Here is a 27,594-nt window from a genome sequence, read left to right as displayed (position 1 = left end):
AGCGAACAGACCCGGAGTCCCACAGCACTGGAGAGCAGGATCAGGAACCAGGGGGCAGGCGCCGCCCGCACCACATGCCGACCACTGCTCGCCGTGTGTCCAGCGCTCAGGGCCAGCCAGATAGGCCCAGACTTCCGCAGTCCCTTCGGCCCTGTGTCATAAACAGCAGGCCTGTGCAGGAACAGGAAACAGACTCAGGGGACCGACACCCTCAGGCCGCCCACACCTGAGATTGCCGGAGCTGTCCCCGGGGGCACTCCCAGCCCGGCAGTCCCCAGCGGGGACTACACCTCCACAGACGCAGCCCGTCTGGCTCGCCGGCTGGCCCCACTCCCCCGGCTGAAGCTACCGGGCGGCTCCCGATTCCACCGTCCCTGTGTGCAGGAGCCCAACAGGCAGCAGAGGTCAGCCCTTATCACAGCCAGGGGCAGACAGCTCAATCCGGGCACCGTTTAGTCCTGGAGCACCCAGAAGATCGCCTAGCAGCCACGTCAGCAAGACGCCAGCAGCAGCTCCAGCCATGTAGGCCCACCGACGACCAGTGCAGTCCACTTTGTGGCAGCACCACCGGTTGGGTGCCTGAGGCGGCTAATAGGGGTCTGTGGTCGGCCTGCTGGTGCAATCTGAAGTAAGGTGCAGGGTGGATGGCTGGGAACATCAGGTGATTCAGCACTGGTATCCAGCCTAGGCCTGGGAGCTACATTTCTAGACGCCCACCATCGTCAGCGGTTGGCACGCCCCTAGGTCCTCAAAATTTTAAGGAATCTCTAGAGAAGCAATTGGTGAATTAGATAGTGTTTAGTAGGCTCATGTTTCGAGAGAAACAATTTAATTAAGAAGTTGGGAAAATCATTTTGATAATGATTGTCAACATTTGCATAGCGGCATTTTTTCAGTTACTGTAGAAGTTATTACGAGAAATTCATATGGTACAGAAACATAGAAATCCAACATCTGGCAGCAGAGGGAAACAAACAGACTTCAAGGCCCAGCCGTGAAGTAAGACTGGCATCTAATCAGGCCCAATATGATTTCCATGGCAACTAGTCACCTCTCAGCGACCTGGGTGCGGGTTCATAAAACCTGCCTGGTGCAGGGCCTCATCGTACAAACAGGAGCAAGTAATTATGCACGACTCATATGCATGTTAGTGTGGGGAAGCCCCAATAAAATGCATAAATCACACATAATTGCTATCAGCACTAAAATGTGTTAATCTAACCCGTGATGCTTTATACTAGGCAGAACTGATGCTTCCTGCACCTGTGTCAAGTGCGCCTCTGCACGCAGCTCAGTGCCTCAGGCAACATGGACTCCAGAACTTCTTGTCAGTGTGCTGCTTCTCCTAGAAGCGAACAGACCTGCTCCAGAGTACCGGGCGGCCCGAGAGGGACCCTGAGAGGACAGATTATCTTGTAAACATGTAAGAGATTAAGGGTCACATGTACAAACTCTTTTTGTGGTTGCAAACGGCCCGATACACCGAACCTGGCCATTTGAGACTGCAAAAATGCTTTTTGGTATGTACAAAGCCTAAATAGTGATTTGGTAACTTGTTTCCAAATTGCAATTTGGGTTTTGCACACCGGTATTTGGATGGGGCGTGTTTAGGGCGCTCCTTCCTAATAGTAAATCGCAGTGGTATGTGTGAATGTTTTGCGACCACAGTCACAATACATTTGCAAATTACTGCCTCAAAGGACCCCTTCGCCTTTGAGAATGGTTGGTAAAACATTTTTAGGAGCAGGCCGGCCACTGCCTGCTCTTAAAAATTAAAAGAACACTTTTCATTTATGTTTTTTGAAATGCATCCCTTTAAGGAAAACGGGCTGCATTTAAAAAAAAAATATTGCTCTATTTAAAAACAATCACAGACATGGTGGTCTGTTGACCTCGGCAGACCACCAACCCTGTGATGACTGTGATTCCTAATGGGTCGCAAATTGTGACCTCAACCACCTCATTAATATTCATGAAGTAGGCCCATTTGCGACCCATTAGCAATCACTAGTGAAAACGTTTGAGTTTTCTTACATTATGAATTCCGATTCGCTAAGAATCGCAATTTTGAAGTTTTGCACATGTGCTAAATTCACGCTCCACCTGTTTTCTCCTAGAGATAGAATGGACCACTCAGAACCATGCAGAGACCATGTGTGGACAGCGAGTGAGCCGGATGGGCAGAGTGCCTACCAAAGTAGCACCCAGGAAGGCTGTTTTGATTTTGTTACTAGTAGTGTGTAGTATTATATATACCAAGTACTTTATTTCTTGAAAAGATAAGCACTGGGCTGGGCATTCATCTTATTAAGTTGTTGAGCTCAAACACCCTCCCACTAGCTCCCTGAGAAGCCTGCGACTACTCGCTCTCGCTAATCTGAGAGTCAAGTGCGGAAAGAGTTGAACTTGGTCCAGTTTGCAGAGCCATTGTAGGAAGGTCCCTGGGATGCCAAGGGCATATTACCCCAAACCCCATGACCTATCCATGTTGCTGCGCCATAGTCTGAGAACCCTAAATGACTGCAAAGGGCACTGTGAAGAAAAACTGCACAAAAGCCTCACCTTAAATCCATAGACTTTCATGTAAAACTTCTCAAGGGTGGTGAGCCCTAGCTGTGTTTTTACATATTTTGGACTTCCAATCATCCTGACATGTACCGTGATCTGGAAATGATTCTTTTTCTGGCAGACAAACGCATCATCGAGTGTAGAAAAATTAAAGCCTTTATCGGTAACAACCTGGTACCCCACAGTCGGCCTGCAGAAAGAGAAGAGAGAATATAGTGGACATATAGAGATTATTTTTGCATTTCACCTCACATGTTTTAAAACAATAAGATGTTTGTGTTGGAAAACGAGGCAGTATCTGTGAGGCCTGCACAAATAACATGACTACATTTGTCCTTCACTGGGAACCAAACACCCAATTGAAGCGCCTGACTCTCAGAGGGTAGCGTTGCAGAGCAGTCTGAGGCTTACTCAAGGGAGGTGGTGTGGGCTAGTAATCGCCATTTGCAGGTGCGCAGGAATAACACTCAATAATTGATTGTCCAGTCTGTACTTTGCTTTATAAAAGTAAGAGTACATTTATTAAACACACACACTACTCAATACTATGCACCAATTTACAAATATACATAAACTGTTGGAATTACTTTGTGACATTGCATAACATCTCCACCCCTCCCGCGGGGGGGGGTCTAGTACCACCACTCCCATGTATGCACATCATCTTGCCCCCAATGCAGTGGAGCGAGGGCCCAGTGCACTGGCACCATCCCAGTGGCGACTCACTCACCCCATTATCTCAACAAGCATTTAAAATAGGTAGCCCTGCCTTGGTGACACACAACCCTGACTGAGCATTTCCTACTGACCATGAAGTATACACCTCTACATCTTAGGGGCTAGCAGTCTGGGTTCTTCACCTAAGCGCAGCATCAAGAATACATGTTTAAGCATCACTTTAGAATGACAGTACTCATCACATTTGTGGATCATTAGAATGCATTGCAATTACAGCCCCTAAAGGCATCACAGATGAAATCACAGGATTACGCATATACAGCCAGACACCATAGCAGGAATGTCTGGCAACATAACCCCACTTTGCTTTTGACATCACCTTACACAGGTACGTCACCCTACACAGGTACTTCACATTACACATGGGACATTCAGTCCCTCTAAAAGAAATAACATTAATAAAAGTATTTCTTGTGCAATTACATCTCTTCACCTCCAGGAGATGCCCTTCTCCAGACATCCCCACCTCAGCTCTTCACTCCTTGATGCACTTCTCAATACACCCTCAGCAGTAGAACAACAGTTCCAGCCCAGAAGGGGTTGAATGCTAGCTGAGCCCTTGAGGGGTTATTCTTTTCAAGTCCCCATGTGACTTAGGGAGGGACTGCTCTTCGTGCTGGGGGGTGACTGCGCTTCTCCAGCAGCTCCCCCAGCACCTTTTTCACAAATGAGGGTGACCCCCCCTCCTCTGGGGGCCACCAGGCACCAAAAATGATGATTTCCCCATGCCTTGCAAGGCATTATGGGGCGCTTCAGGCTCCTTTTTATGAATATTATATTACCGGCTCTCCTGCTGTACTGGGGAGAGCCGCGATGCCGCCGCCAGCCTCACGCCGCCTCTGCCGGCCTTGGTGGGGGGCCCGGTCCCACCTGGACCCCCAGGTGAGTGTTCAGTTCGGGGAGCCCACCCCCGGCCGATCCGCTTATTTTCAGGGGCCCGGTCCCACCCGAGCCCCGAGGTGCTCTGCGTTGGTTTTTGGTGTCCCGGTCCCGCCTGCCTCTGTTGTTGGAGGGCAGCCCGGGGAGCCCACCCCCGGCTGCCTCCGCCGGCTCCCCGCTCGGCCAGCACCCTCGCATGCTGCCGCGGGAACCGGCCCTGCAGTTCTAGTCTGTCCACTCCGGCGGGCATACACGGAGGCCAGCATGGCTCCCACTGGCCTCGGGGGAGTACAGCAGCACTACTCCCTCCGCTTCTCACCGCTTCGGGGGCCCGGAGATGGGGTCCCGGGCCCCCTCCTCCTCTTCACGGGGGGGCGACGGCACCCCCCGACGGGCACACCCTCTTGTTCGGGGATGGGGTCCCGGGCCTCTGGGCACCTTTTTTTCAGGGGGGGACGCGACACCCCCCCCCCTGACTTCCGCCTTCTCTTTGGGGGCCAGGGTGGGGTCCTGGCCCCCCGTTGGCCCAGCTTCACGGGGAGCGCGACGGCACTCCACAGCTTTGCTTTGGGGCCCAGGGATGGGGTCCCAGGCCCCCCGAAACCTCTTTGCGGGGGGGCCTGAAGGTGCTCCCCGCCTCCTACTTTTCGCAGGGGCGTAACGGCGCTCCCCGCCCCCTCCTCTGCACACAGGGCCCGGAGTTGGTATCCTGGGCCCCTCCCCCTTCACACCTTCACGGGGAGCGTGATGGCACTCCCCGGCCTTATGTTCGGCGGGGGCCAGGCTGGGCTCCCGGCACCCTGCGTGGGTACCTTCATGGGGTGCGTGACGGCGCACCCCAACTTTACTTTTCTTGGGGGCAGCCCCCGGGACCTGACCCACCCCGGGGGCACATCATGGACCGGCGGCGGAGACCCACGCGCTTCGTTGTCGGTCCATCCACAGGTCAAAAGTCGCCTACCTTCTGGGGGGCGTATCTCGGCCCCCAGGGGTCCGGGCTGGCAGGAAGTCTCTGTTTGTCCTATCAAACAGCGACACATCACTTCACTGCCTCTGCTCCCTCCTTCCTGCCCAGCCTCTGGGTTTATTCAAAATGGCGTCGTCCAGGGTCTCTGGCCACATGGTCTCTGAAAAAGCCCCTTCCCCCTAGCTGCCTTCCCTCATTGGTGCAGCCTGGTACCCAGTGATAGCTGCTGATGGATGAGCCCATAGCCCCACCCATCTTCTCTTCGTGGAGAGGAGGCCTTAGCTTGTGGAAGAAAGGATAGCCATCCATCCTGCTTAGGTCAGCCCTCAGCCAGGCCCTGGTTATGGCTGACTCAGAGAAATGTGACATTTCTGGATGACCCAAAAACAGTACAAATATGACTTTGGACTCTGCCGAATACTTCATCTCACATCCGTTACAGTGGACTTTAGTGCGTGTCTGGAATCTGTAGGACTTATGAAAGTAAAACTAGCACATGTGCTCCCTATCCCCACAAGAGAATAATGGAATACACACTGTAAAGCACATTGACTTTCCCTGGCATGTTTCTTCCCACTGTATAAAGCCTATTCCATGTCACCACCCCATTCTGCATAAGTCCTTCCACACTAGTCTATCTGCACCTGCTCCTTGGCTGCGCACACTAGGAATCTCCCCTGCGCACCCCCTACACGTGTGCACACGCATGTACACATGTGTCTGCATGTAACCAGCCCAGTGTCCCTTACTCCAGCTGCTGCTCAGTGCGTCAAGCCAGGGGGACACCAGTAAAATCCCCATGCAGTCTCTTTCATTAGGAGTTCACTGTGGGTGAGTCCCAACTCATGTGGCTCCCCCACAGTAGAAGCTCAACAATACGGTGTTCAAAAAGCGAAAAATCCGGGCGGCCCAAAGTGTCAGAACCACCTTCTATCAGCTTGGTATTACAATTGACAAGTCTTTCTTTTATGTAGAATCCTACATTTACGTAGACTTCATCAATAACTTCTATTTACATGGATTAATAATTATCACTTTAACTTATCTATTTTCAGACCTGATCAGTAAAAAACAACAGTGTCTGCACCACATACTCCATGTAGTATCTCTCAACCTCATGTGCTTCCACGTTTATTGAGTCCCGCCTTAATGTGCACCTTGCAAGTTTTCATATTTTAAAGTTTTAGTGGGGTTCATTTCTTTGACTGTGTATTCATTTAGGAGGAAATTACCTTCTATACTGGATTAGACTTGGTCTCTACAAAAGGTATCTAATTTAATTTTTAACATTGATCACGAGTTTCAGTGATTCAATCTCATTTGAAAGACAACTCAACTACTGTCATGTTCAAGAGACCACTATCACACAAATGCTTCAGTAGTGCAGAGATATTCATATATCTATCTATTATCTACTGGCGGTCGCCAGTAGATAGTTATAGTTAGGACCGTGTTTCCATAGGAAATCTCAAAATTCTATTTTGAATAACTTTGGCGCCGGTTGACGAATCCGTGCGAAATTTTCAAAACTAATGGGACGCTCCGCTCAGCTCCTACCGTGAAAGTCTCGTGGGGATTCGTCAAGCGGGGGCCGAGAAAAAAGGGGGTCCCAAAACGCGTTTACACCATGCATTTTCCCATAGGACCTTTAGTCGAAGGTACAGCCCGAACGGCTGAACAGAATTACTTGAAATTTGGCAAAGAGGGAGTCCTCAGGTCAGGGATGTGCCTTTTGCATATATGAAGTCAATCTGTTCAGTAGTTTCTGAGAAAATTGCAGTTAAAGTACATAAATATCTATAGCCATGCACCGTGCGCGCACCGTGCGCTCACGGTGCGCGCACCCTAACGTGCGCGAACGTAATTCTGATTGGTGGTTACATGTCAGTCAACGTTCGAATCGGTCGAAATCAGGAAGTGTCGGCCGCCATTTTGTTTGTTTTGAGTGCGAGAGTGAAAAAGGAAGGTGGCGAACATGAAAAGGGGGCAGGGTAGAGAGTTCCTGACCCCCTAGCCTTTGTCAGGGGGTCCCTGAAGGACCCCGAAGGCAAAAAAAAACATTTTAATTTTTTTTTTAAATAATCGCGGTGAAAAACCATTAAAAAAAAATAATAATTTAATACGTAGTTTATTGTAAAATAAATATATAAAAAAATAATAATAAATACATAACTTAGCATTTAAAAAAACGTACAAATTCACTGAAAAAACCATAGGTTTCACACACGTTATAGTTAGGAATTAGCATTTAAAAAACCTTGCAAATTCACTTAAAAAACCATAGGTTTCACACATGTTATAGTTAGGTGGACATTTCACTCGTAAAAAACCAATGAAATTCCCCCGTTATAGTTAGTTCAGATAACTATAACTCGCACGACCACCACTCTATCAAAAGGATGATGTCATCAGTGATGTCATGAGTGATGCCACTGACCATGTCATGAGTGATGTAATATGTGACGTCATGAGCAGTGGATTGCGGGCACGCGAGTTATAGTTATCTGAACTAACTATAACGGGGGAATTTCATTGGTTTTTTACGAGTGAAATGTCCACCTAACTATAACATGTGTGAAACCTATGGTTTTTTAAGTGAATCTCTATATATATATATATATATATATATATATATATATATATATATCCACTGAAAAAACACCATAGGTTTCAGGCACGTTATAGTTAGGAATTAGCATTTAAAAAACCTTAGAAATTCACTGAAAAAAACCATAGGTTTCAGGGGCGTTATAGTTAGCTGGACTTTTCACTCGTTCAAAACCATTGAAATTCCCCCGTTGTAGTTAGTTCAGCTAACTATAACTCCCGCGCCCGCAATGCACTGCTGATGACGTCACATATTACATCACTCATGACATGGTCAGTGACATCACTCATGACATCACTGATGACATCTCAAATGACATCACTGATGACATCATCCAGTGAATGTGTGTTTTTCTGAAAATTACATATGTTTTATATATGTATATCTCAAGGTCGATGGAAGAATACATGGGTATATAAGTGTCTAAATGGATGATTTGTTTTTGAAAAATTGATTGTATAACTGACTGATTAAGTGTATCTTAGTGAATACATGGCTTAGTGAGTAATGTTTAAATGTGTAAATATCTGTATCAGTCTCTCACTTTGTGTATAAGTGGCTGCATGGGTTGGTGAGTAGCTACATGAGTGTCTATATAGGTTATTAGTTGGTTTTTTGAGTATCAGTATGAGTGTCTGTATGGTTCGGTGGGGGTATTACGTAGTGCATAGGTGGCTGAATGAGTGACTCACTGTTTGTATGTGCTGAAGACAGCATGTGTGCAGGACTGTATGGGTGGATGAGTGTGTGCATGGGTGTGTTAGTGAGTGATAGACTGTCTCAATAGTGTCTTTATGAGTAACTACATATGTTTTAAACTAGTATATGTGACTATTGGTGTATATAAGTGAGTATATGTGAGAGTGAGAGATTGAAAGAGTTCCTGTATGAATAAGTATGTGTTTCTATAAGTGATTGTTTAAAAGACTAAGTATGTGTAAGTTTCTGTAGAAGTAAGTGTGGTGGTGTGTGTATAACTGTATATGCAAGTAAATGGATGTTTGATTCTTTATTAGCATGAGTGACTATGTGTGTGAGTAACTCTATGGATGAGTGGCGTTGTGTAACAGGATGTATAGGTGTGTGAGTACATATGATGAGTGAGTACATGTATGAGTGACTGTATAGGACTGTTGGTGAATGAGTGGATGTGTATGTGGATCTTAGAATTACTGAATAGGTTGTTGTAACTGGTATTGGTATGTCCATTGTTTTGAACATTGTAGTTTCTATTTTTGAATGTGTGTATCAAAGGTTATATTAGGGGAAGAGGAGGTCTGCCACTCTATCACAAGGATGATGTCATCAGTGATGTCATTATTGATGTCATTTGAGATGTCATCAGTGATGTCATGAGTGATGTAACTGACCATGTCATGAGTGATGTAATATGTGACGTCATCAGCAGTGCATTGCGGGCGCGCGAGTTATAGTTAGCTGAACTAACTATAACGGGGGAATTTCAATGGTTTTGTACGAGTGAAAAGTCCAGCTAACTATAACGCCCCTGAAACCTATGGTTTTTTCAGTGAATTTCTAAGGTTTTTTAAATGCTAATTCCTAACTATAACGTGCCTGAAACCTATGTTTTTTTCAGTGAATTTCAAAGGTTTTTTAAATGCTAATTTCTAACTATGCCTATAGAGATAGGACATGTGAAGAAAGAAGAAAAAACGCACAGAAAGAAAAAAAAGAAATGCAGAAAGAAGCAACAGAAGTCCCCAAAGACGAAGAAAAGTGCAGGAAGAAGGATAACATGCAGAAAGAACAAACAGAAGAGCAGAAAGAAGCCTTGTTGCAAAATCATCCTGTACCCTCAACTTTTTCAGACGGATACTGGTGGTAACTGAGTCTGACTAACCAGTCCTAGAGCCAGTGCTATGTTAAAAGACACTCAGAATACAGTGAAAACACCTACATACACTAGGGAACACTATGCGTTGGGGTCCCCCTGTGATCAGCATGACCTCCTCTGTAAGCCCCCAGTATATAATAGTGCGGGGGATTAAAACTACCTCTTAAAAGGCGCCACAGGGCGTGTTTGCACACGTCACCTCAGGCCCCGTCCCCTCACTTCCCCACTGTGTAAACACGCCCTGTGGCCGTTTTAAGTTGGGAGATTAAGTCCCCTTGAATCCGGAGGGTCCCTAGGGTCCAACTAGACCACTAGGTACCTCCAGTAAGCGCCACAGAGCTGCGTTGCAGAGAGATGTAAAAAGGGGCACGGCCTAGACCACCTCTCTGCAACGCAGCGGAGTGGTGCTTACTGGAAGCACCTGGTGGGCTAGTTGGCCCCCAGGGTCCCTCAGGATTGAAGGGGAATTATTTCCCCAACTTAAAACGCGCCACAGGGCTTGTTTGCACACGTTAACTCAGGCCCCGTCCCCTCACTTCCCCACTGTGTAAACACGCCCTGTGGCCGTTTTAAGTTGGGAGATTAAGTCCCCTTGAATCCGGAGGGTCCCTAGGGTCCAACTAGCCCAATAGGTACCTCCAGTATGCGCCACAGAGCTGCGTTGCAGAGAGGTGTAAAATGTGGCACGGCCTGGACCACCTCTCTGCAACGCAGCTCAATGGCGCATACTCGAAGCACCTGGTGGGCTAGTTAGCCCCCAGGGGCCCTCAGGATTGAAGGGGAATTATTTCCCCAAGTTAAAACGCGCCATAGGGCGTGTTTGCACACGTCACCTCAGGCCCCGCCCCCTCCTTCCCCACTGTGTAAACATGCCCTGTGGCCGTTTTTTAATTTGGGAGATTAAGTCCCCTTGAATCCTGAGGATCCCTTAGGGCAAAATAGCCCACTAGGTACGTCCAGTAACCGCCATTGCACACATTTGTAAAAAGGGGCACGGCCTGCACCACCTCTCTGCAACGCAGAGCAGTGGCACTTACTGGAAGCACCTGGTGGGCTAGTTGGCCCCCAGGGTCCCTCAGGATTGAAAGGGAATTATTTCCCCAACTTAAAACGCGCCATAGGGCGTGTTTGCACACGTCACCTCAGGCCCCATCTTCTCCCTTCACTACTGTGTAAACGCGCCCTGTGGCCGTTCTAAGTTGAGAGATTAAGTCCCCTTGAATCCTAAGGGTCCCTAGGGTCAAACTAGCCCACTCGGTACCTCCAGTAAGCGCCACAGAGCTTCGTTGCATAGAGGTGTAAAAAGGGGCATGGCCTCAGAACACCTGTCTGCAAAGCTGCTCCCTGGCGCACACTGGAGATACCTGTTGGGCTAGTTGGCCCTCAGGGACCCTCAGTATTGAAGGGGAATTAATTCCCCAACTTACAACTGGCCAGGGGGTGCGTTTGCAGAGTGCTGCAAGGAGGGGGCGTGGCCTCCAGCGCGATGCCGGTCTTTTATTTATTTTATTTTTTTAAGAAGGAGGGCTGTGTGGCCCCACTTCTTTTTCTAATTTACTGGCCCTGGGGACCCCATCCCCCAGGACCTGCACCCTAATGTTTTTTGTGGAAAAAATTAAATTTGGCCCTCCTAAGGCCTTAATCGGCCCCGGGGACCCCAACCCCCGGGTCATGGCCTTTGTTTTTTATTATTTTAAAAATATATATATTTATAGAAACACCTGGACATGCTGGACAAACCATATGTACCTATCACCATGACGATTTGCGTGATATTCATTAAAAGGCGACTATGCATAGAATGAATCCACATGGAATGTATTTACACCGCTAGTGAAGCTCTGACGTGTCTGACGCCCTACCGTGCCTAATCCCGGCGCCCACGCCGGTGGGAACTCTCCAAGTAGACACCCTTGTCGTTTATTTATACAAACATGGGTAGCTATTGACGGGCACATTTAATATACACGCACACCAAGCCATTCAAAGGGGATTCAACAAAAATTCGACCAAACTATGCAAGAAACCCCCTCACGGTTAATAAAAAACACATCCACCGCCGGATGTGTAATACTTTTTATTTTACTCTCTGGAAAGGAGACGAACCTCGCTTGAGAGTCACAGCGTGCTCCTGGCTGAGCCCAAATGCTGTGTTACACCCACCAGTGCCCGCCGATTGCCTCACACCTCTGTGTTATATTCCACCAGCTAGTGCATATGCTATGACACTCTCATGCCCATGTGCACTGTAACACCACCCCGTGAATATGTCATGCCACACTTGCCTTCGCACTGGTTATATTGCCCCATCTAACGTGCCTTCCTCGATGTGTATGTTATAATGCACAGCGCTATGCCCTACATATTACAATCTGGGATCCATATCTTTGTCACAGTGCATATGCAACATTACACTCCCCAGCACATATTTTATATTGCAACTTTAGAGACTAGTTATGTTACACAACACTGCCCTATGGATATTACACTCCAAGGCGCATATCGCATAGCACGCGCTAGTGCCTGTGCTATCTCGCGCTCTCCAATGAATCTGTCATTGCGCACAATGTATTGCTTATTATATTTCACGCCCCGGTTCATCTTATATCACACTTTTTGGTGCATAGTTTATACCATATACTACATCTAGTTTTCATTTTCAATCGTGCTCTCAGGACTATAACACTGAGTCCACCTACCCTTTTCACGGGCATTACATTTTGCGATGGGGGTGGAGGGTCAGGGGGTGTTTCTGCCAAGTGAGCCCTGAGTCACAGTCACAAACGTCCTCTTCTTGCTGAATAAAAGTGAGATTATGCTGCATACTTGTTCATATTTTAAGTAGTTCGCACAGACACACATTTTAAAAACAATAAAGTTCCTAATACCCACCTTCTCTGAACAGTTAGCTTGCTGCCCCATCCACCTCCTCCCTATCCTCTGTTGTCTGAATCCATGGACTAGCCTCCTCCCTCCTGCCATGCATGGTCTGATGTGCTGCCACTGCCCTCCATTTAGCATGATGTACCAGTCCACTCCTCCTGCCCTCCATTGCCCAATTCTATGGCCCATCATTGACCTCCTGCTTAGCCTCTGTGCTTAGCTTGCTGCCCCTATTCTCCTTCCCCCTGCCCTCTGATGTCTTTGTGCATGCCCCTGCTCCATCCTTTTTACCACTATGTTCCATGGACCTGCCACTCCTATCTACTCTGAGTGTTCTGTTGAGCTGCCACTCCCCTACCACCTGCCTAGCATTGTCAGATGACTGTAACCTGTCCCTGCCACCTCCACCCTGCCTGTCCACATGCCATGCCCCTATTCCCTTCCTCCTGTCCTCCATGGTCCATTTTACTGCCACACTCTTCTGCCCTCCCTGATCTGCTGTTGTGCTGCAACTGCTCCTCCTGCCTGCCCCGCGCGGTCTGTTGTGAGGCCCCTTCCCCTGAACTCTCTTGTCTGTGCCCAGGTCCTGACCCTCCCTTCTATCCTCCATGGTCCTTTGTGCATGCCCCTGCACCCTCCTTCTTGCCCATCATAGCCATTGTGCTGCCACTAACCCTCCCGCTTGCCATGCATGGTCTTCTGTGCTGCCATGGCCCCTCCCACCTTCCCTCCATGGTCTGTGTGTATGCCACCATAGTCTCATTGTTTCTCTCCATGGTGTGTCTTGTTTCTAGTGCCCATCCTGCCTGACCTCCATGGTCATCTTGCTGCTCCTGCCCTGCCACCTTGCCCCCAGCCCTCTGTTTCCATGTGCAGACCCCCTATTCCCTCCCTCCTGGCTTGTCTGTTCCATTGTAATGCCCCTGATCCGTCCCTCCTGCCCTTTATGGTCTGTTATGCTGCAGCTTTCTCTCCTGTCTGTCCATTATTAGCTACCATTGCCTCTTTCCCATCTGTTCTCTGTTGTCCATGTGCATGGTCCTGTCCCCTCCCTATTGCTTTCTATGGATTGTTGTGCTGCACTCCCGTCCCGCATGCGCTGTGTGGTGTATTGTGCTGCTGCAAACCCTGATGCCTGCCCTGTAGGGTCAGTTTGGTGCACCTCTCCATGTCCCTCCTGTCCTCTGTTATCCGAGTCCATGTCCCTACCCCAATTGCTCCTGCCTACCATGATTCAATGTACCATACTTACGAACATTTTGAACTTGGTAAGAGGGAGATTTTGAAAAAAAACTGGGGTATTGATTTTCCCCTTTGAGTTACATTGAAAAAGACGAGATTGTAGACAGGAGACAGATCAAATAAAGCCCATTTGAGCTTAAAAACATTGGGCGTTTCCTGGCTGAAACGGGTCTGTTGGCATGTATGGTTGTACTACCACTGCCTCTTCCTTCTGCCCACAATGGTCTATTATATTGCCACAGCCTCTCTTGCCAGTCCTGTATTGTTGGTTTGTTGCCCCTGCCCCCCTTTCCACTGCCCTCCATAGTCTGTTGTGCTGCCACTGCCCTTCCTGCCTGCCCAGTGTGGTCAAATTGTTGCCTCTGCACTCTCTTACCTGCCTTCAATTTTCAGAGTCCGTGCCCCTGGCCTCTGCCTCTCAAAAGGATCCAAATGAACAACTAGATTGCTAACATTCTATATTTATTACAAAAGTGTGGAACGCCTGACGTCATCTTGATGTAATCAAAACTGTAATACCTGGAGTATTTCCTTTAGAAATTACATATATGAGAGGGTATCATTTGCATCAAAATTATGGTTAGTGCTCTAAAAAACTAAAATGAGGACATATTTTCTGAGTTTTCAAATAGCGACAAAGAACTTTTAAATTATTTGTAATCTTTATGTTTTTTATCCAGTTGACCACCTGATTAAATGTTGCACCTTGGCGAGAGGATGTGGTGTTACTTCCAGAGCTGCAGACTTTGCAACTGGAGAACCAGGTTGGAGTTTCTGCTTCAGCTCAACATTCTGTGATTGTGGTCAAATCACTTAATCTCCCCATGTCTACAACCAAAATGAATTTGCTCTTGTGTGATGTAACCAATGCTCATGTAAAGCATTCCAATACCTGACAAGTCTGCACTATATAAAACTGCAAATACACAAAAAATAAGTGTTTTGCACACTTCTGTCATTGGGCTACATGTGGGCTACATCTGGGTGATATTTGTGCTGCATTTAGGCTCTTTTGTGTCTGGTGGCCATCTTGGGAGATTTATTTGTTATGAAGTTTCCTAATTTCCTCATTTACTGCAGTCTCCTCAGTAGGAAATGCTTTCAGTTTTTTACTTTGATTCCATCAAGAAGGTATTCAGATATGTCACACATTTGCCATAAATTCTGAATGTTAGCATTCTAGTTGCTCATTAGATCACTGTGGTAAAGCTAGTGCTCACCACGGAAGTCTGCTGCTGGTATTAAAAGTGCATGTTTCAGTCTGCATATCAGAATTTTTTTATGAAATAGAAGAGGATTTGAGAAGTCACTCAAAATGTGCCCTAATTTTTCTTTCTTCGGCACTAATCATAATTTCTATGGCAAAATGAACCCCCTCATTGTGTTCCTTTTTAAATTAAATGTTTTAAGTGTTACCAGTTTATTCCAATCAAGATGGCTTCAGGTGTGCCATACTTTTGTCATAAGTAAGACAGTAAGCGCTCTAGTTGTTCGTTAGAACACTCTGGGACATTCTGTCATTAGGCTATACTTGGGCTACATCTGGGTGATATTTGGGCTACATTTGGGCTCTTTTGTCTCTGGTGGCCATCTTGGGAGATTTATTTGTTATGAAGTTTCCTAATTTCCTCATTTACTGCTTTCTTCTCAGTAGGAAATACTTTCAGTTTTTTACTTGGTTCCATCAAGAAGGCATTCAGATGTGTCACACATTTGCCATAAATTCTGAATGTTAGCACTCTAGTTGCTCATTAGATCACTGTAGTAAAGCTACTGCTCACCAGGGAAGTCTGCTGCTGGTATTGAAAGTGCATGTTTCAGTCTGCATGTCAGAATTTTTTAATGAAATAGAAGAGGATTTGAGAAGTCACTCAAAATGTGCCCTAATTTTTCTTTCTGCAGCACTAATCATACTTTCTATGGCAAAATGAACCCCCTCATTTTGTTCCTTTTTAAATTAAATGTTTTAAGAATTACCACTTTATTCCAACCAAGATGGCTTCAGGTGTGCCATACGTTTGTCATAAGTAGGACTGTTAGCGCTCTAGTTGTTCTTTAGAACACTCTGGGAAGCTGCAGTAGAACACAAAGGAATCAACTGACAGTCTCTGCCCTTGTTGGATGTACATGTTTTACTGAGAATGTCAGACTTCATTCTCACATGACTGAGAAAAATAATGTGAATTTACAGAAAATGTGCTCTCAGTTAGCTTATAGATCACCTTCAAAACCTCTGTGGGAAAAGCATGAGAAAATAGTTTTCTCTCAAACATGATTCATGATATCACAGCAGAAGGCTTTTTCACATGGTAAAATCGCCTTAGAACACACCACAATTCCTAAAATGAGTATGGTACCATCAACAAATGATTTATAATGTAACTAAAGTCTTAAAACCTTCTATTAACTGCAATGCTTTTTAATGAGGTGCTATCATGTATATTGGTCCCAAGATGGCTGCCAACACTTCTTGGATGAAGTGCTGACAGCCAATCAGATCTCACGATGAGATGTGTGGTTAGGCTCCGCCCAGATATATATGTGATTTTAGTTTTGATTTTCTCAGGAACTACTAAACGGATTTACACCATTTAAGCAAAAGGCACATGCCTGACCTGAGGAAATTTGCCAAATTTCAAGTAATTCTGTTCAGCCGTTCGGGCTGTACCTTCGACTAAAGGTCCTATGGGGAAATGCATGGGGAAAACGCGTTTTGGGACCCCCCTTTTTTCTCAGCCCCCTCTTGACGAATCACCCCGAGACTTTCAGGGTAGGAGCTGAGCGGCGCGCCCCATTCGTTTTGAAAATTTCACAAGGATAAGTCAACCGGCGCCAAAGTTATTCAAAATAGAATTTTCAGATTTCCTATGGGAACTCGGTCCTAACTATAACTATCTACTGGCGACCGCCAGTAGATAATATATATATATATAGACATGATTTCATATTCACTTATGTTTTATATAATTTCGGAAATCATTACATTACACCACATAATGTAGTTTAGTTAGGTAGGTGTGGGTGATTTCTCATTTGTGGCCAGTATGCATGTTTCCCTCTGTTCTGCATCTGCAAAATGCCTGACAAAATATTTTGTGGTACCCAAAATTTTGCAACCAGCTCACCAATTCACTGTATTTCACAGTTCGCTCTGTAATTTGTCAATAAACCCCAGATGGATTTTTGAAGCATGTCCTGACGGGTTGCTACCAATTGTCTGTTCTTTTGTTCATAAATCACCCTTGGCTTAAATCGGAAGTCCAGTGAGGTGAAGATTGGCCCGAGCCCTGTTGAATTTGCTGTAAAGTATTGTTGGCAATGAAACATGTTGGCCTATCCTAAAGTGGTCTGAAACATGCTGATTGTTTTTAATCTTGAGTGGACTCCCAGCAATTAATAAAATTGGAGCATGGGCATGTGAGTCTTAACTCATTTTTACTTTGGAGAAACAGATATTCTTTCTCGCACCTACAGGGCTTAATTTGACACTAGCTCTTCTTGTGCAACTTTTCAAACACTTTTTCTTTTCTTCACTTTCTAATTTTTTTCTAATTGGATTTATCTTTTTCACGGTCAAGAAAGTCACCAATGATGAAAAACGTGAGCAAACTGGTGAGTACCTACCAGCAGATCCCTTGGTGACGCTTACGTGAGGTACTTTCTGACCTTTTACATATTTTTTCTTTACTTTCGTACACAATATGAAATAAGGGTACACTTGGGGTGGCTCGATAAACAATAAATAAAAGTAACAATTTTATTTGGACATGTAGGACTGGACGCAACTGGTATCTGTTATAAACCAGTGTTAGGTTGGAGATATGAGTGTCCCGCCACCAGGATTCCAGTAAAGTTGTTGAATGTTCATAAAAGTCAGGTCTATTTAGTGGTCTATTTACGTTTGAGTGGAGGGGGACCTGACTGTATTATTCCCTCTTGTGCTCCGCTCTGTAGATGAATAAACCCCTGGGGCCAACAGTTATTCCTGCAGCTCTTTTTAAAACTAATACTCCTTTTGGGGTAACTTGGTTTAACCATTTACTTTAATCCATTTTTAACAGGTGCATGATCCAGACACCTGGAAAGGGTCAATCTTACATCTTATACAATCAGAGAGATCCATCTAAATTCTCAACTTACTGTCTAATCACTTGGTTGGTGATGGTTATTTGCCAAGTACCATTGATGTAAAAAAATCAAAAGAAGCAATCAAGAACAAGCAGTATGGGTATTCAGCAAGGTATGTTATCACGTGGGGTGTTAAAAGATTGAATGGGTAGGGAAGTCAAATGGTTAAGATAACAAACCCATCCCGGCTATCAAAGGAATTTCTTGTGATTCAGAACCAATGAAGGTCTTTTAGGTGTGAAGAAATTCAGAGCGTGATTTAAAGCTTATCAGACAGTTGTCATAAACGTGACGGATATCCTATCTGCTTTAAATATAAGTGCATTATATGCTATTGCACTTATAATAAGGCGGAGATATCACCATCATGTTTGTGACGCACTAGTAGCGGTTAAACTCTAAATCAGGCAGTCTGTAACTATCAATGAGGCATCAGATATGATGTGTTAAGTTATCAGACCTAAAACAACCAGGGTGAAACCTGTACATTCTGAAGCGATGAGTAGAAGCCCACCTACAAATACGAAGCCAGTGAATACTGCCATGAGTAGGCATTCTAGAAGAAAGAAAAGTGAGTCTAATAGTTTGAAGGATTGTGTATGATAACTCTTGGCGTTTTGTTCAATTATCAACACCTAAATAAATGTATGTCATTTTGGTTTATTGGACATAATAATGCTGTAAAAGGTTGCAGCTTATCCTTTGAAATGCTGATATAGTAATAGAATTAAAATATTTCTTTGGAGGAATATTTTGTATGCTCATGTTTCTATATGACCAACATTTGTACCGCCTGCTTTCAGGACAGCCTCCTGAATGTTCAGTGGGCTGTGCTATGAATTGAGGATGCTGAGCTGATGGCTGCACTGCTGGGGAACATTCCACTAAAGACTTGAAGCATCAACTCTCCTTATATTGGACTCTTCATTAAAGAATGGATCACAACAATATTCTTTATTTTCATGCTGAATAGTGTTATGCCTTCACATGGACACATTCAGCTAATAATGACTTGGTTTTCAACAACATAGATATACTGTTAAAATGTTATTCTAATAAATGTAATTTTGTTAATGTTTTACGAAGACTCAGTTTGGATTTATTTAGTAGAAGGAAAAGTAGACACTGCTATTAGCTTTATATGAATGAATATCTAAATTCTGTGAATTAAAAAAATACCTATAGGAATTTGTACCTTTTGACATATCTCCAAACAGCAGAATCAATGTAATATAAAGCATTTTTTTCTTGCAAGGGAAAATTAACTTCACGACAAAACACCCTTGCTTTCAGAGTTCTTCCAAAACAGATATTGCATGCAATATTTAAACCTTTTAACTTTCCTTATTCGAGAATGAGCGCAAGATTACAAGCTCTTCCTCTTGATTATATTTTCCAAAGTTTTCAGTGTATCTCCGGCTTAACCTAGTTCGGTTTCTTAATTATTAGTCAACATAAACAAAAGAACTGACACAAAAATACATGAAAGGTCATTAGCACTTACAGTTTCTCATAATTACTGTTAAATATACTGTTCCAGTGTGCAGCTTGGTATGGCTGCCAGGTTATTGACTGATAGCATTTGTCCATATAGGTAGCACTCTGTCCATCACTGTCATATCCACGCGTATCTGAAGCACAGTCTTGGGGCACTGCAACAGAACAAGAGCCAAATAAATAGAAAACTATTCACATCATTCACCACCTTAAAAATGTGAAACATTCAAATCCTAGCACACAATTTCTGTAGCTCCAAACACAGCGTAAAATCTTAGTATATTTCCCCAATAACCTCTTGACAAAGTTGGAAGAATTAGCTAAAATAATGTAAAAAGAAGAGACATGGGTAAAAGAAGCGGCCCACTTTGAAGCTTGAAAAATGTATCAACAAAAGCTGTGGCTGCAGATCCAGGATTAGAATTTGCTGCTGGTATTCCAGTGAAGTAGACCCTGCAAAACCACCACCATTTTACATTAACTCCAGCCCTACTATAATATCTGTCAGTCTCCTCTTTCTTTTGTATCGCTGTTTTAAGTTCATAATCTAGCTTGTTTTTTCAGTTTTATTAAATCTTTTTTAATCACAGCCACAAATGTTTCTAGCCACACTCGGCGCAAGAGAGAATGTCTTTGACATCAAGCCATTGAGAGTATCATTTGGTAGTGATGAGACACATAGAGGACAAGCTGGAGTGTTGCCTATTTTTGTGAGGCCTCACCCAAGATGGCCACCAGTTTTCATGGAAGTGATGTAAAAAAACGCATTTAAGTCACTTCGGGTGAAAAAATGAGTACTGCAGGAAGTTATCTTTTCAATTTCAGGCTTGAGGGACAGATAAGTACCAAGCATGGGGGTAATGGTAGCTGGCAGGAAACGGGGATGGGGAAACAAAATATTCAAAAACAAAAAAGAAAGCACTTACCTCCTTGTGCCGTGGCCGTCTCTGTCTCTTGTCCCTCGTTGCTGAAGTGTCCGGAAGCACACAGGCTTCCCTGAGCCAATCACAATGCTGCAATAGCCAATCACAACACAGCACTGCAGTGTTGTGATTGGTCTGAGCACCATAGTTCGGCGCTCAGACTAGGACAGGGAGCCTGTGCATGTTCCCTACCCAGGCTGTAATACAACCTGGGTGGGGAACATGTAAAGTGCGCAGGGCTGTGTGGCCAGCCCGAGACCGCCAGCCAAGCAGTCCTGCACAGTTGCATGATGGAACAACGAGTTCCTCAACAACGCCTACCTAAACATGCTGTCTACAACGTCCGCGTCTTAACCACAAATTGCTTTACCACGCATTCCTTTACCGTGAGTTTTTGTGGTAAAAGCATGCTTGGTAAATGCCTATCCGTGGCTAAGTTTACCACCCCTCTCCCACTCAGTCCTACTCCTAAGTACACCCCCAACCTCCTAGAAACTTCCCCAAACCCCTTCCACCCCCTAAAAACTACCCTGAACTGCTCCCACACCCTAAAAACTAACACAAACCCTACCCCCTAAAAATTAACATGAACCCCCACCCCCTAAAAACTAACCCGAACCCCTCCCACCCCTTAAAAACTAACACAACTCCCAACCTCCTAGAAACTACCCTGAACCCCTTCCACCCCCTAAAAACTAACACAAACCTCTCCCACCCCCTAAAAACTAACATGAATCCCCCACCACCTTAAAACTACAACGAACTACCCTACCCCGAAAAAACTAACCCAAACTACTCCCACCCCCTCTAAACTAACACAAACTCCGTACCCCTTAAAAAATAATACAAAGCCCTCACCCCCTAAAAACTAACCCGAACCCCTCCCACCCCCTAAAAACTAACACAAACACCCCCATCTACCTAGGGGTATCCATGACCAGAGATCAGAAGTTGTTCTATGAATAAAACCTTGTTTGTCTATACCTTGCAAAACTCACTTTTTGAGGTCCCTGAGCGTTTTCTGGAGACTAGTGAAGGACGAAACTAGGCTGCTTCTGTGGGGCGGGAGGTGAAGGGGTTCACATATAGCGCTGTTAACATTAACTAGAAAATCATTTGAAGGGGTATAGCGCTCACAGACCTGCACCTTTATAACTGGGTGACCCAATTAATAATTGTCAATGACTGGAAGTAATGGAGACTTTGCTAATGGCAGATAGGAGGGCTATGGACCAAGGAGGCTACGTCAAGCTACCGGACCCAGGAGGTAGGGCGGGGTGTGGGGGGACAGAGGGATGAAAAAAGAAAAAAAACACTTACCTTGCTACACTCTGCTAGCCGGCCGCCACCTCTACTCTGTCCTCTTCTTCCTGTATCTGGTCCCAACCACAAGAAGCACCCGGACTACCAGGCTCCCCAGAGCCAATCACAATGCTGCTGGTCTGAGCACCGTGGATCGGCTGGGCATGTTCCTCACCAAGCTGTGCATTACAGCCTGCTGGGGAAGATGCAATGTACACAGGACTATTTGGCCAGCCCAAGAGGGCCGGCCAAGCAGTCTTGCACACTTAGGGCGAGCAAACCACTCAGTTGGTGTCTGAGGTCCAATATTTACACCCAGTTGTGCCTATTAAGTGGGGGAGAAGCTTCTAGAGGTTTCACTTTGAACTTTGGAGGCATCCTGCCTTTCCCATCCTGGCTCCAGACTATCTACAAGGTGTATAAAGCTGTTTGTGTAGAGGCAGGACACAGCCTTTTCAAGTGTAAGTGGGGCTGTGCCCAGCTCTTCCCTGCCATCCTGCCAGTGATGACCCATCCAGGCACACCTAAGCTCCCTATTTTGTGTGTAGCTGTTAGGAGAAATACACAACACTCAACTGTCAACTACACCCAGTCATGTGACCCAGAGACAGGCTGCAGGCACTAAGTGGCTAGGGAAAGAAAATTCTAACTTTCTAAAAATTCTAGCTGTCTATTTAAACTTTCAAATACTTTTGGAAAGCAGAACCATTAAATCAACTCTCTTGGCTCTTTCATTTAATAATTACAATTCTTTCATCAATGTTGAAATCTCAATATATTTTTAGTCAGGGCAGAGATCACAATCGATTTTTTTGTAATATCGATAAACATTATTCTGAGTGTCAAATAGACCAATTAAATTGAAAAATCAAGGAAAAAACAAAGTTATACAGATTATACTAATGCATATATGTAATTTGACAAATACTTCTTCCAGTCATGTATTCATATAGTCAAACAGTAGTGTCCATAATTCCCTTAATCAAACATGGTTTTGTTCTACTTTTGATACAGCTTGGGAGCTATTGACTCAGTTTCTAGGGTTGAAAATTCATAATTTTTCTAGATAGTTCTATTATTGTAGTTGCTTCACCAAGGTATTGTGGGTGTAGTAACCATGGCATTACCTTCATTAGGCATGTGAATAATTTGGGTTAGTAAAGTATTGTGTCATGTGTTGTGCTGGGATGTAGAGTTGACTAAGATCGAACACATTTGTAATGCTCTATCGAACAAAGGAATCTGTAGAACAGAGATCAGAATGCTTCTCTGCTTACAGAGGGAAATATTCAGTGCCTGCACACATCTTCCCTTTCTCTTTGTACTTCGCTCTAATGAATTTGAAGACAAGGAGACAGATTTACCACTTGCTCATGCAGGGCAGTGCAACAGCGCAAATGCTGTGATGCGTGAGAAGGAGAGAGCAGGAGAGAGCCATATTTACAGAAATATGGCACTCTCCTCCCCCCTCACCCTTGCGCTGGTGCAGAAATGTGCTTCCATACACCACAGAGACACCTTTGGGCCATAGCCTTCCAGTACAAAATACCATGCTTTACACTAACTTTAACCCTTTTACCTCTTTGTATGTGTGCTGTAAAGTGCAGCACACGTACCAAGTCAGAAAAGGAAGGAGAAATGAAAGCAACTACTGTTTGATTGTATGAATACATGACTGGAAGAAGCATTTGTCAAATTATATATATACATTAGTATTTTTTGTATAACTTTGTTTTTTCCTTGATTTTTCTATTTAATTGGTCTTTTTGATACACACAATAATGTTTATCGATATTACAAAAAATCGATTGTGGTCCCTGCCCTGACTAAAAATGTATTGAGATTTCAAAAAAATTGATGGAAGAATTGTAATTAATAAATGCAAGGCCCAAGAGAATTGATTTAATGGTCCTGTTTTCTAAAAGTATTTGAAAGTTTAAATAGGCAGCTAGAACATTCTGTTGATGAATATATAGAGGAGCCTATTCTAGCTGGTAATAAGGCCCAACCCCTTAAACACGTGATAACTTTCTAAAAGTGGCATTTTCAGACTTGCAATTTATAATCTGACTTCACCATAAATTAGGGTTTTAAATTCCAATTCCAGAGCCACCAAGCATGACGGGGTACCTGTTCCTATTTGGAAATTATACTTATAAAATGTAATCAGGTAACTTCAATGTTAGTCTATAGGAGAGGTAGGCCTTGCAGTGGTGAAAAACGAATTTAAGAGTTTCTCACTACTAGAAAATGCAAAACGTAAAAGTACATGTCCCACTTTTTAAATGCATCGCACTCAGCTCTCTGGGCTCTCCAGAGCCTACTTTAGAGGTGGCTTATATGTATATATGTATTAAAAAGGAAGGTTTGGGCCTGGTAAAAGTTTTTTTTGTCACGTCAAAATGGCAGTTTAAAACTGCACACATACAGGCTGCAATGGCAGACCTGAGACATATTTAAAGGACTATTTAAATGGGTGGCACAATCAGTGCTGCAGCCCCACTAGTAGCATTCAATTTACAGGCCATGGGCACATGTAGTGCCACTTTAGTAGGGACTTACAAGTACATTAAATATGCCAATTGGGTATAAACCAATTCTACCATTTTTTAAGGAGAGTGCACAAGCGCTTTAGCACTCGTTATCAGAGGTAAAGTGCTCAGAGTCCTAAGGCCAGCAAATATTAATTCAGCAAAAAGTTGGAGGGTAAAGGCAGAACTTTTGGGGGTGACCCTGTAGAGAGGGCTAGGTCCAACACATACAATGTATGTCTTCTGATCCCACGATCTGCAAGCTCGTACCTTGCAGTAAATGCATTCTGTTAAGAATCTGGATTTCATACCTGGACCTCTTTTGTTTTTTTTACATTTCTATGTCTGGGCTATAGTAAATAAACCATTTGCAACCTTTGATATTTTTAAAACTCAGATCTACAGTTCATTTGTCAGCTTAGTCACAATCCTCCCTTGGCAGCACAGTGCTGCTGGGTTTTCAAATGCACCCAAGTGCTGGAGGGCTATGTCTCATTCAGGAATGAGGTTCAGTGCAAAGGTAAACAGGGCTGCAGTTAACATTTCTCAGTTTCATTAAAAGTTATCACCACCCCATTCATAGGATTGGTCTGATTATGTGTTTAAACAAAATCTGATATGGCTTCTGATGTTCATGGGCACCTTGCCAATCATTTGAAGTTCAGATGAAAACAGAACCGCACTATACATTCAGAGCCGCATGCCCAGGGTTAGCGATGCATGCAGATCGTTCTGCGGAGCACAAATATTTATGTGGCACTGAAAAGTTTGCTTAACATCAAATGTCAGAAAATAATGTTTGGATGCCTGATTGCTTTTTAGTTCTAGCTTGAAAATGCAGTTGTTGCCTGACTTAATGTGACCAACACAAAAATAGCTTTAAGAAGCACACGAAGAGAGAGGGGTTTTGCTGCATCCACCTGTTGATCCTCTTCCTTACTTTATTTGATTGGGCACAAGTTGTACATTTCAGCACAAAAAGAGTGATTGCATTGCACAGATTATGATCTATACAGTAGAAATGGGTTAATTATGGTGAAAAGCCATTGATCAAGGCTGAAGGGTGACGAGTTCATTGGAAAATGTTACATCAAGTGCTACAGGTCTGATTGGTTTATTATGAAAAGCCATGACAGTGCTGTAGGCCTCAATTATTGACTGTGAAAAACCATATGTTAAACCCAAGAGGTCTTTATGGAACTGCTTGCCAAAAATATATGAAATGGCTTTGCAATGTGAACTCTCTGACAAATACAACAGGAAGGGGATTTGCATTGTGTTCTCATTTGCCAAATATCACAGGCAAGAGCTTTACATTGACAGATGAAACAGAAAGGGGTTTTACAATTTGAACTCTCCGACACATGCAATAGGAAGGACCATTGATTTATTACAAATTATTGTGCACTTTGCTAAGTGTTTTAATGTATATTTAACTTCTTTCATTTTCGTTTGCTTGATTATCAATAACCTTTTGAAGTTGAATGCAGAAAAAAATGAAATGTTTTTGCTGATAGTACTCTCTGCACCATATCAGGAAGATCTCTGGTATATGTTACTCACTTTTGAAGAACATTTTTTAGAAAAATTCTTCCATGCCTCTTAGTTTGGATTAAAGGAATGCAGACTTGCTTGTTTTAGCTAAATGTATTTTTAATCCCCTTCAGATTGGGCAAAATGTAGCTGCCATGGCTGTTACTTAATTTACCTTGGCACATTTCTGGTGCCGTTGATGCCTCTCCACAGGTTACCAATAAGCAAATGGATAGTTTTAAAAACAGTTTGCATGGGGCATAAAGCATTTGTTGACACTTGCCCTCAGTAGCTCAGGTCTCTGCTTCAGCCCTATATTCCCTCTCACATGCCGCATTGCTCTTCTCGTGCACTCTTGGTTATGCTCATGTTTCATCACACCAGAGCAGGCAGACACTCTTTCTTAGTTTCCAGTACATCGGAAATAAAACAAGCATTTGCAATGCAATAGGTCTCGCATTTATAAGAGTTTGAGCTATTGGCATTGCAAAATTACAATGCCTTTTATTTATGTTTTGGTTTTAAAACAAATAAAAGGCATTGTCATTTACAATGTCAGTAGCATAAACTCGCCTAATAGCAGTGTGTGGAGTGCAGCAGTGTGTGGAGTACAGCAGTGTGCGGCGTGCAGCAGTGTGTGGCGTGCAGCAGTGTGTGGCGTGCAGCAGTGTGAGGCATGCAGCACTGTGTGGCGTGCAGCAGTGTTTCGTGTAGCAGTGTGAGGCATGCAGCACTGTGTGGCGTGCAGCGGCGTGCAGCAGTGTGTGGTGTGCAGCAGTGTCGTGCAGCATGCAGCAGTGTCTTGCAGCATGCAGCAGTGTCGTGCAGCAGTGTGCAGCAGTGTCGTGCAGCAGTGTGCAGCAGTGTCGTGCAGCAGTGTGAGGCGTGCAGCAGTGTGAGGCGTGCAGCAGTGTGAGGCGTGCAGCAGTGTGAGGCGTGCAGCAGTGTGAGGCGTGCAGCAGTGTAAGGCGTGCAGCAGTGTGAGGTGTGCAGCAGTGTGAGGCGTGCAGCAGTGTGAGGCGTGCAGCAGTGTCGTGCAACATGCAGCAGTGAGTAATGCAGCAGTGTGTGCCATGCAGCAGTGTGTGGCGTGCAGCAGTGTTTTTCGTGTAGCATTGTGCGGCATGCAGCAGTGTGCGGCGTGCAGCAGTGTGTGGCGTGCAGCAGTGTTTTGTGTAGCAGTGTGAGGCATGCAGCAGTGTGCGGCGTGCAGCAGTGTGCGGCGTGCAGCAGTGTGAGGTGTGCAGCAGTGAGGCGTGCAGCAGTGTGAGGCGTGCAGCAGTGTGAGGCGTGCAACAGTATGGCGTGCAGCAGTGTAAGGCATGCAGCAGTGTAAGGCATGCAGCAGTGTAAGGCATGCAGCAGTGTAAGGCGTGCAGCAGTGTGAGGCGTACAGCAGTGTGAGGCGTGCAGCAGTGAGGCGTGCAGCAGTGAGGTGTGCAGCAGTGTTTTGTGTAGCAGTGTGAGGCGTGCAGCAGTGTGAGGCGTGCAGCAGTGTGAGGCGTGCAGCAGTATGGCATGCAGCAGTGTAAGGCGTGCAGCAGTGTGAGGCGTGCAGCAGTGTGAGGCGTGCAGCAGTGTGAGGCGTGCAGCAGTGTGAGGCGTGCAGCAGTGTGAGGCGTGCAGCAGTGTGAGGCGTGCAGCAGTGTGAGGCGTGCAGCAGTGTGAGGCGTGCAGCAGTGAGGTGTGCAGCAGTGTGAGGCGTGCAGCGGCGTGCAGCGGCGTGCAGCAGTGTGCTGCGTGCAGCGGCGTGCAACAGTGTGCGGCGTGCAACAGTGTGCGGCGTGCAACAGTGTGCGGCGTGCAACAGTGGGAGGCGTGCAGCAGTGGGAGGCGTGCAGCAGTGGAGGCGTGCAGCAGTGGGAGGCGTGCAGCAGTGGGGCGTGCAGCAGTGGGAGGCGTGCAGCAGTGGGAGGCGTGCAGCAGTGGGAGGCGTGCAG

At 45.1% G+C, this 27,594-nt stretch overlaps 1 protein-coding gene across 2 annotated transcripts in view; it reads right to left on the bottom strand.

Annotated features, from left to right (window-relative positions):
- MYRFL (myelin regulatory factor like) overlaps positions 1-27,594 on the bottom strand; it is an 872,690-nt gene that overhangs the window by 490,200 nt on the left and 354,896 nt on the right. For both annotated transcript variants that reach the window (XM_085652512.1, XM_085652513.1), the window contains exons 6-7: positions 19,373-19,520; positions 2,563-2,758 (exon numbers count right to left, since the gene is read on the bottom strand). In XM_085652512.1, coding sequence (XP_085508638.1) covers positions 2,563-2,758; positions 19,373-19,520 — 344 coding nt within the window. The remainder of the gene's footprint in view (positions 1-2,562; positions 2,759-19,372; positions 19,521-27,594) is intronic.

Source organism: Triturus cristatus, chromosome 4_1 (assembly GCF_964204655.1).
Source record: "Triturus cristatus chromosome 4_1, aTriCri1.1, whole genome shotgun sequence".
In the NCBI taxonomy this organism is placed as follows: domain Eukaryota; kingdom Metazoa; phylum Chordata; class Amphibia; order Caudata; family Salamandridae; genus Triturus; species Triturus cristatus.
Note: the sequence above shows the minus strand (reverse complement) of the source record. Positions and strands in the feature narration are given on the sequence as shown.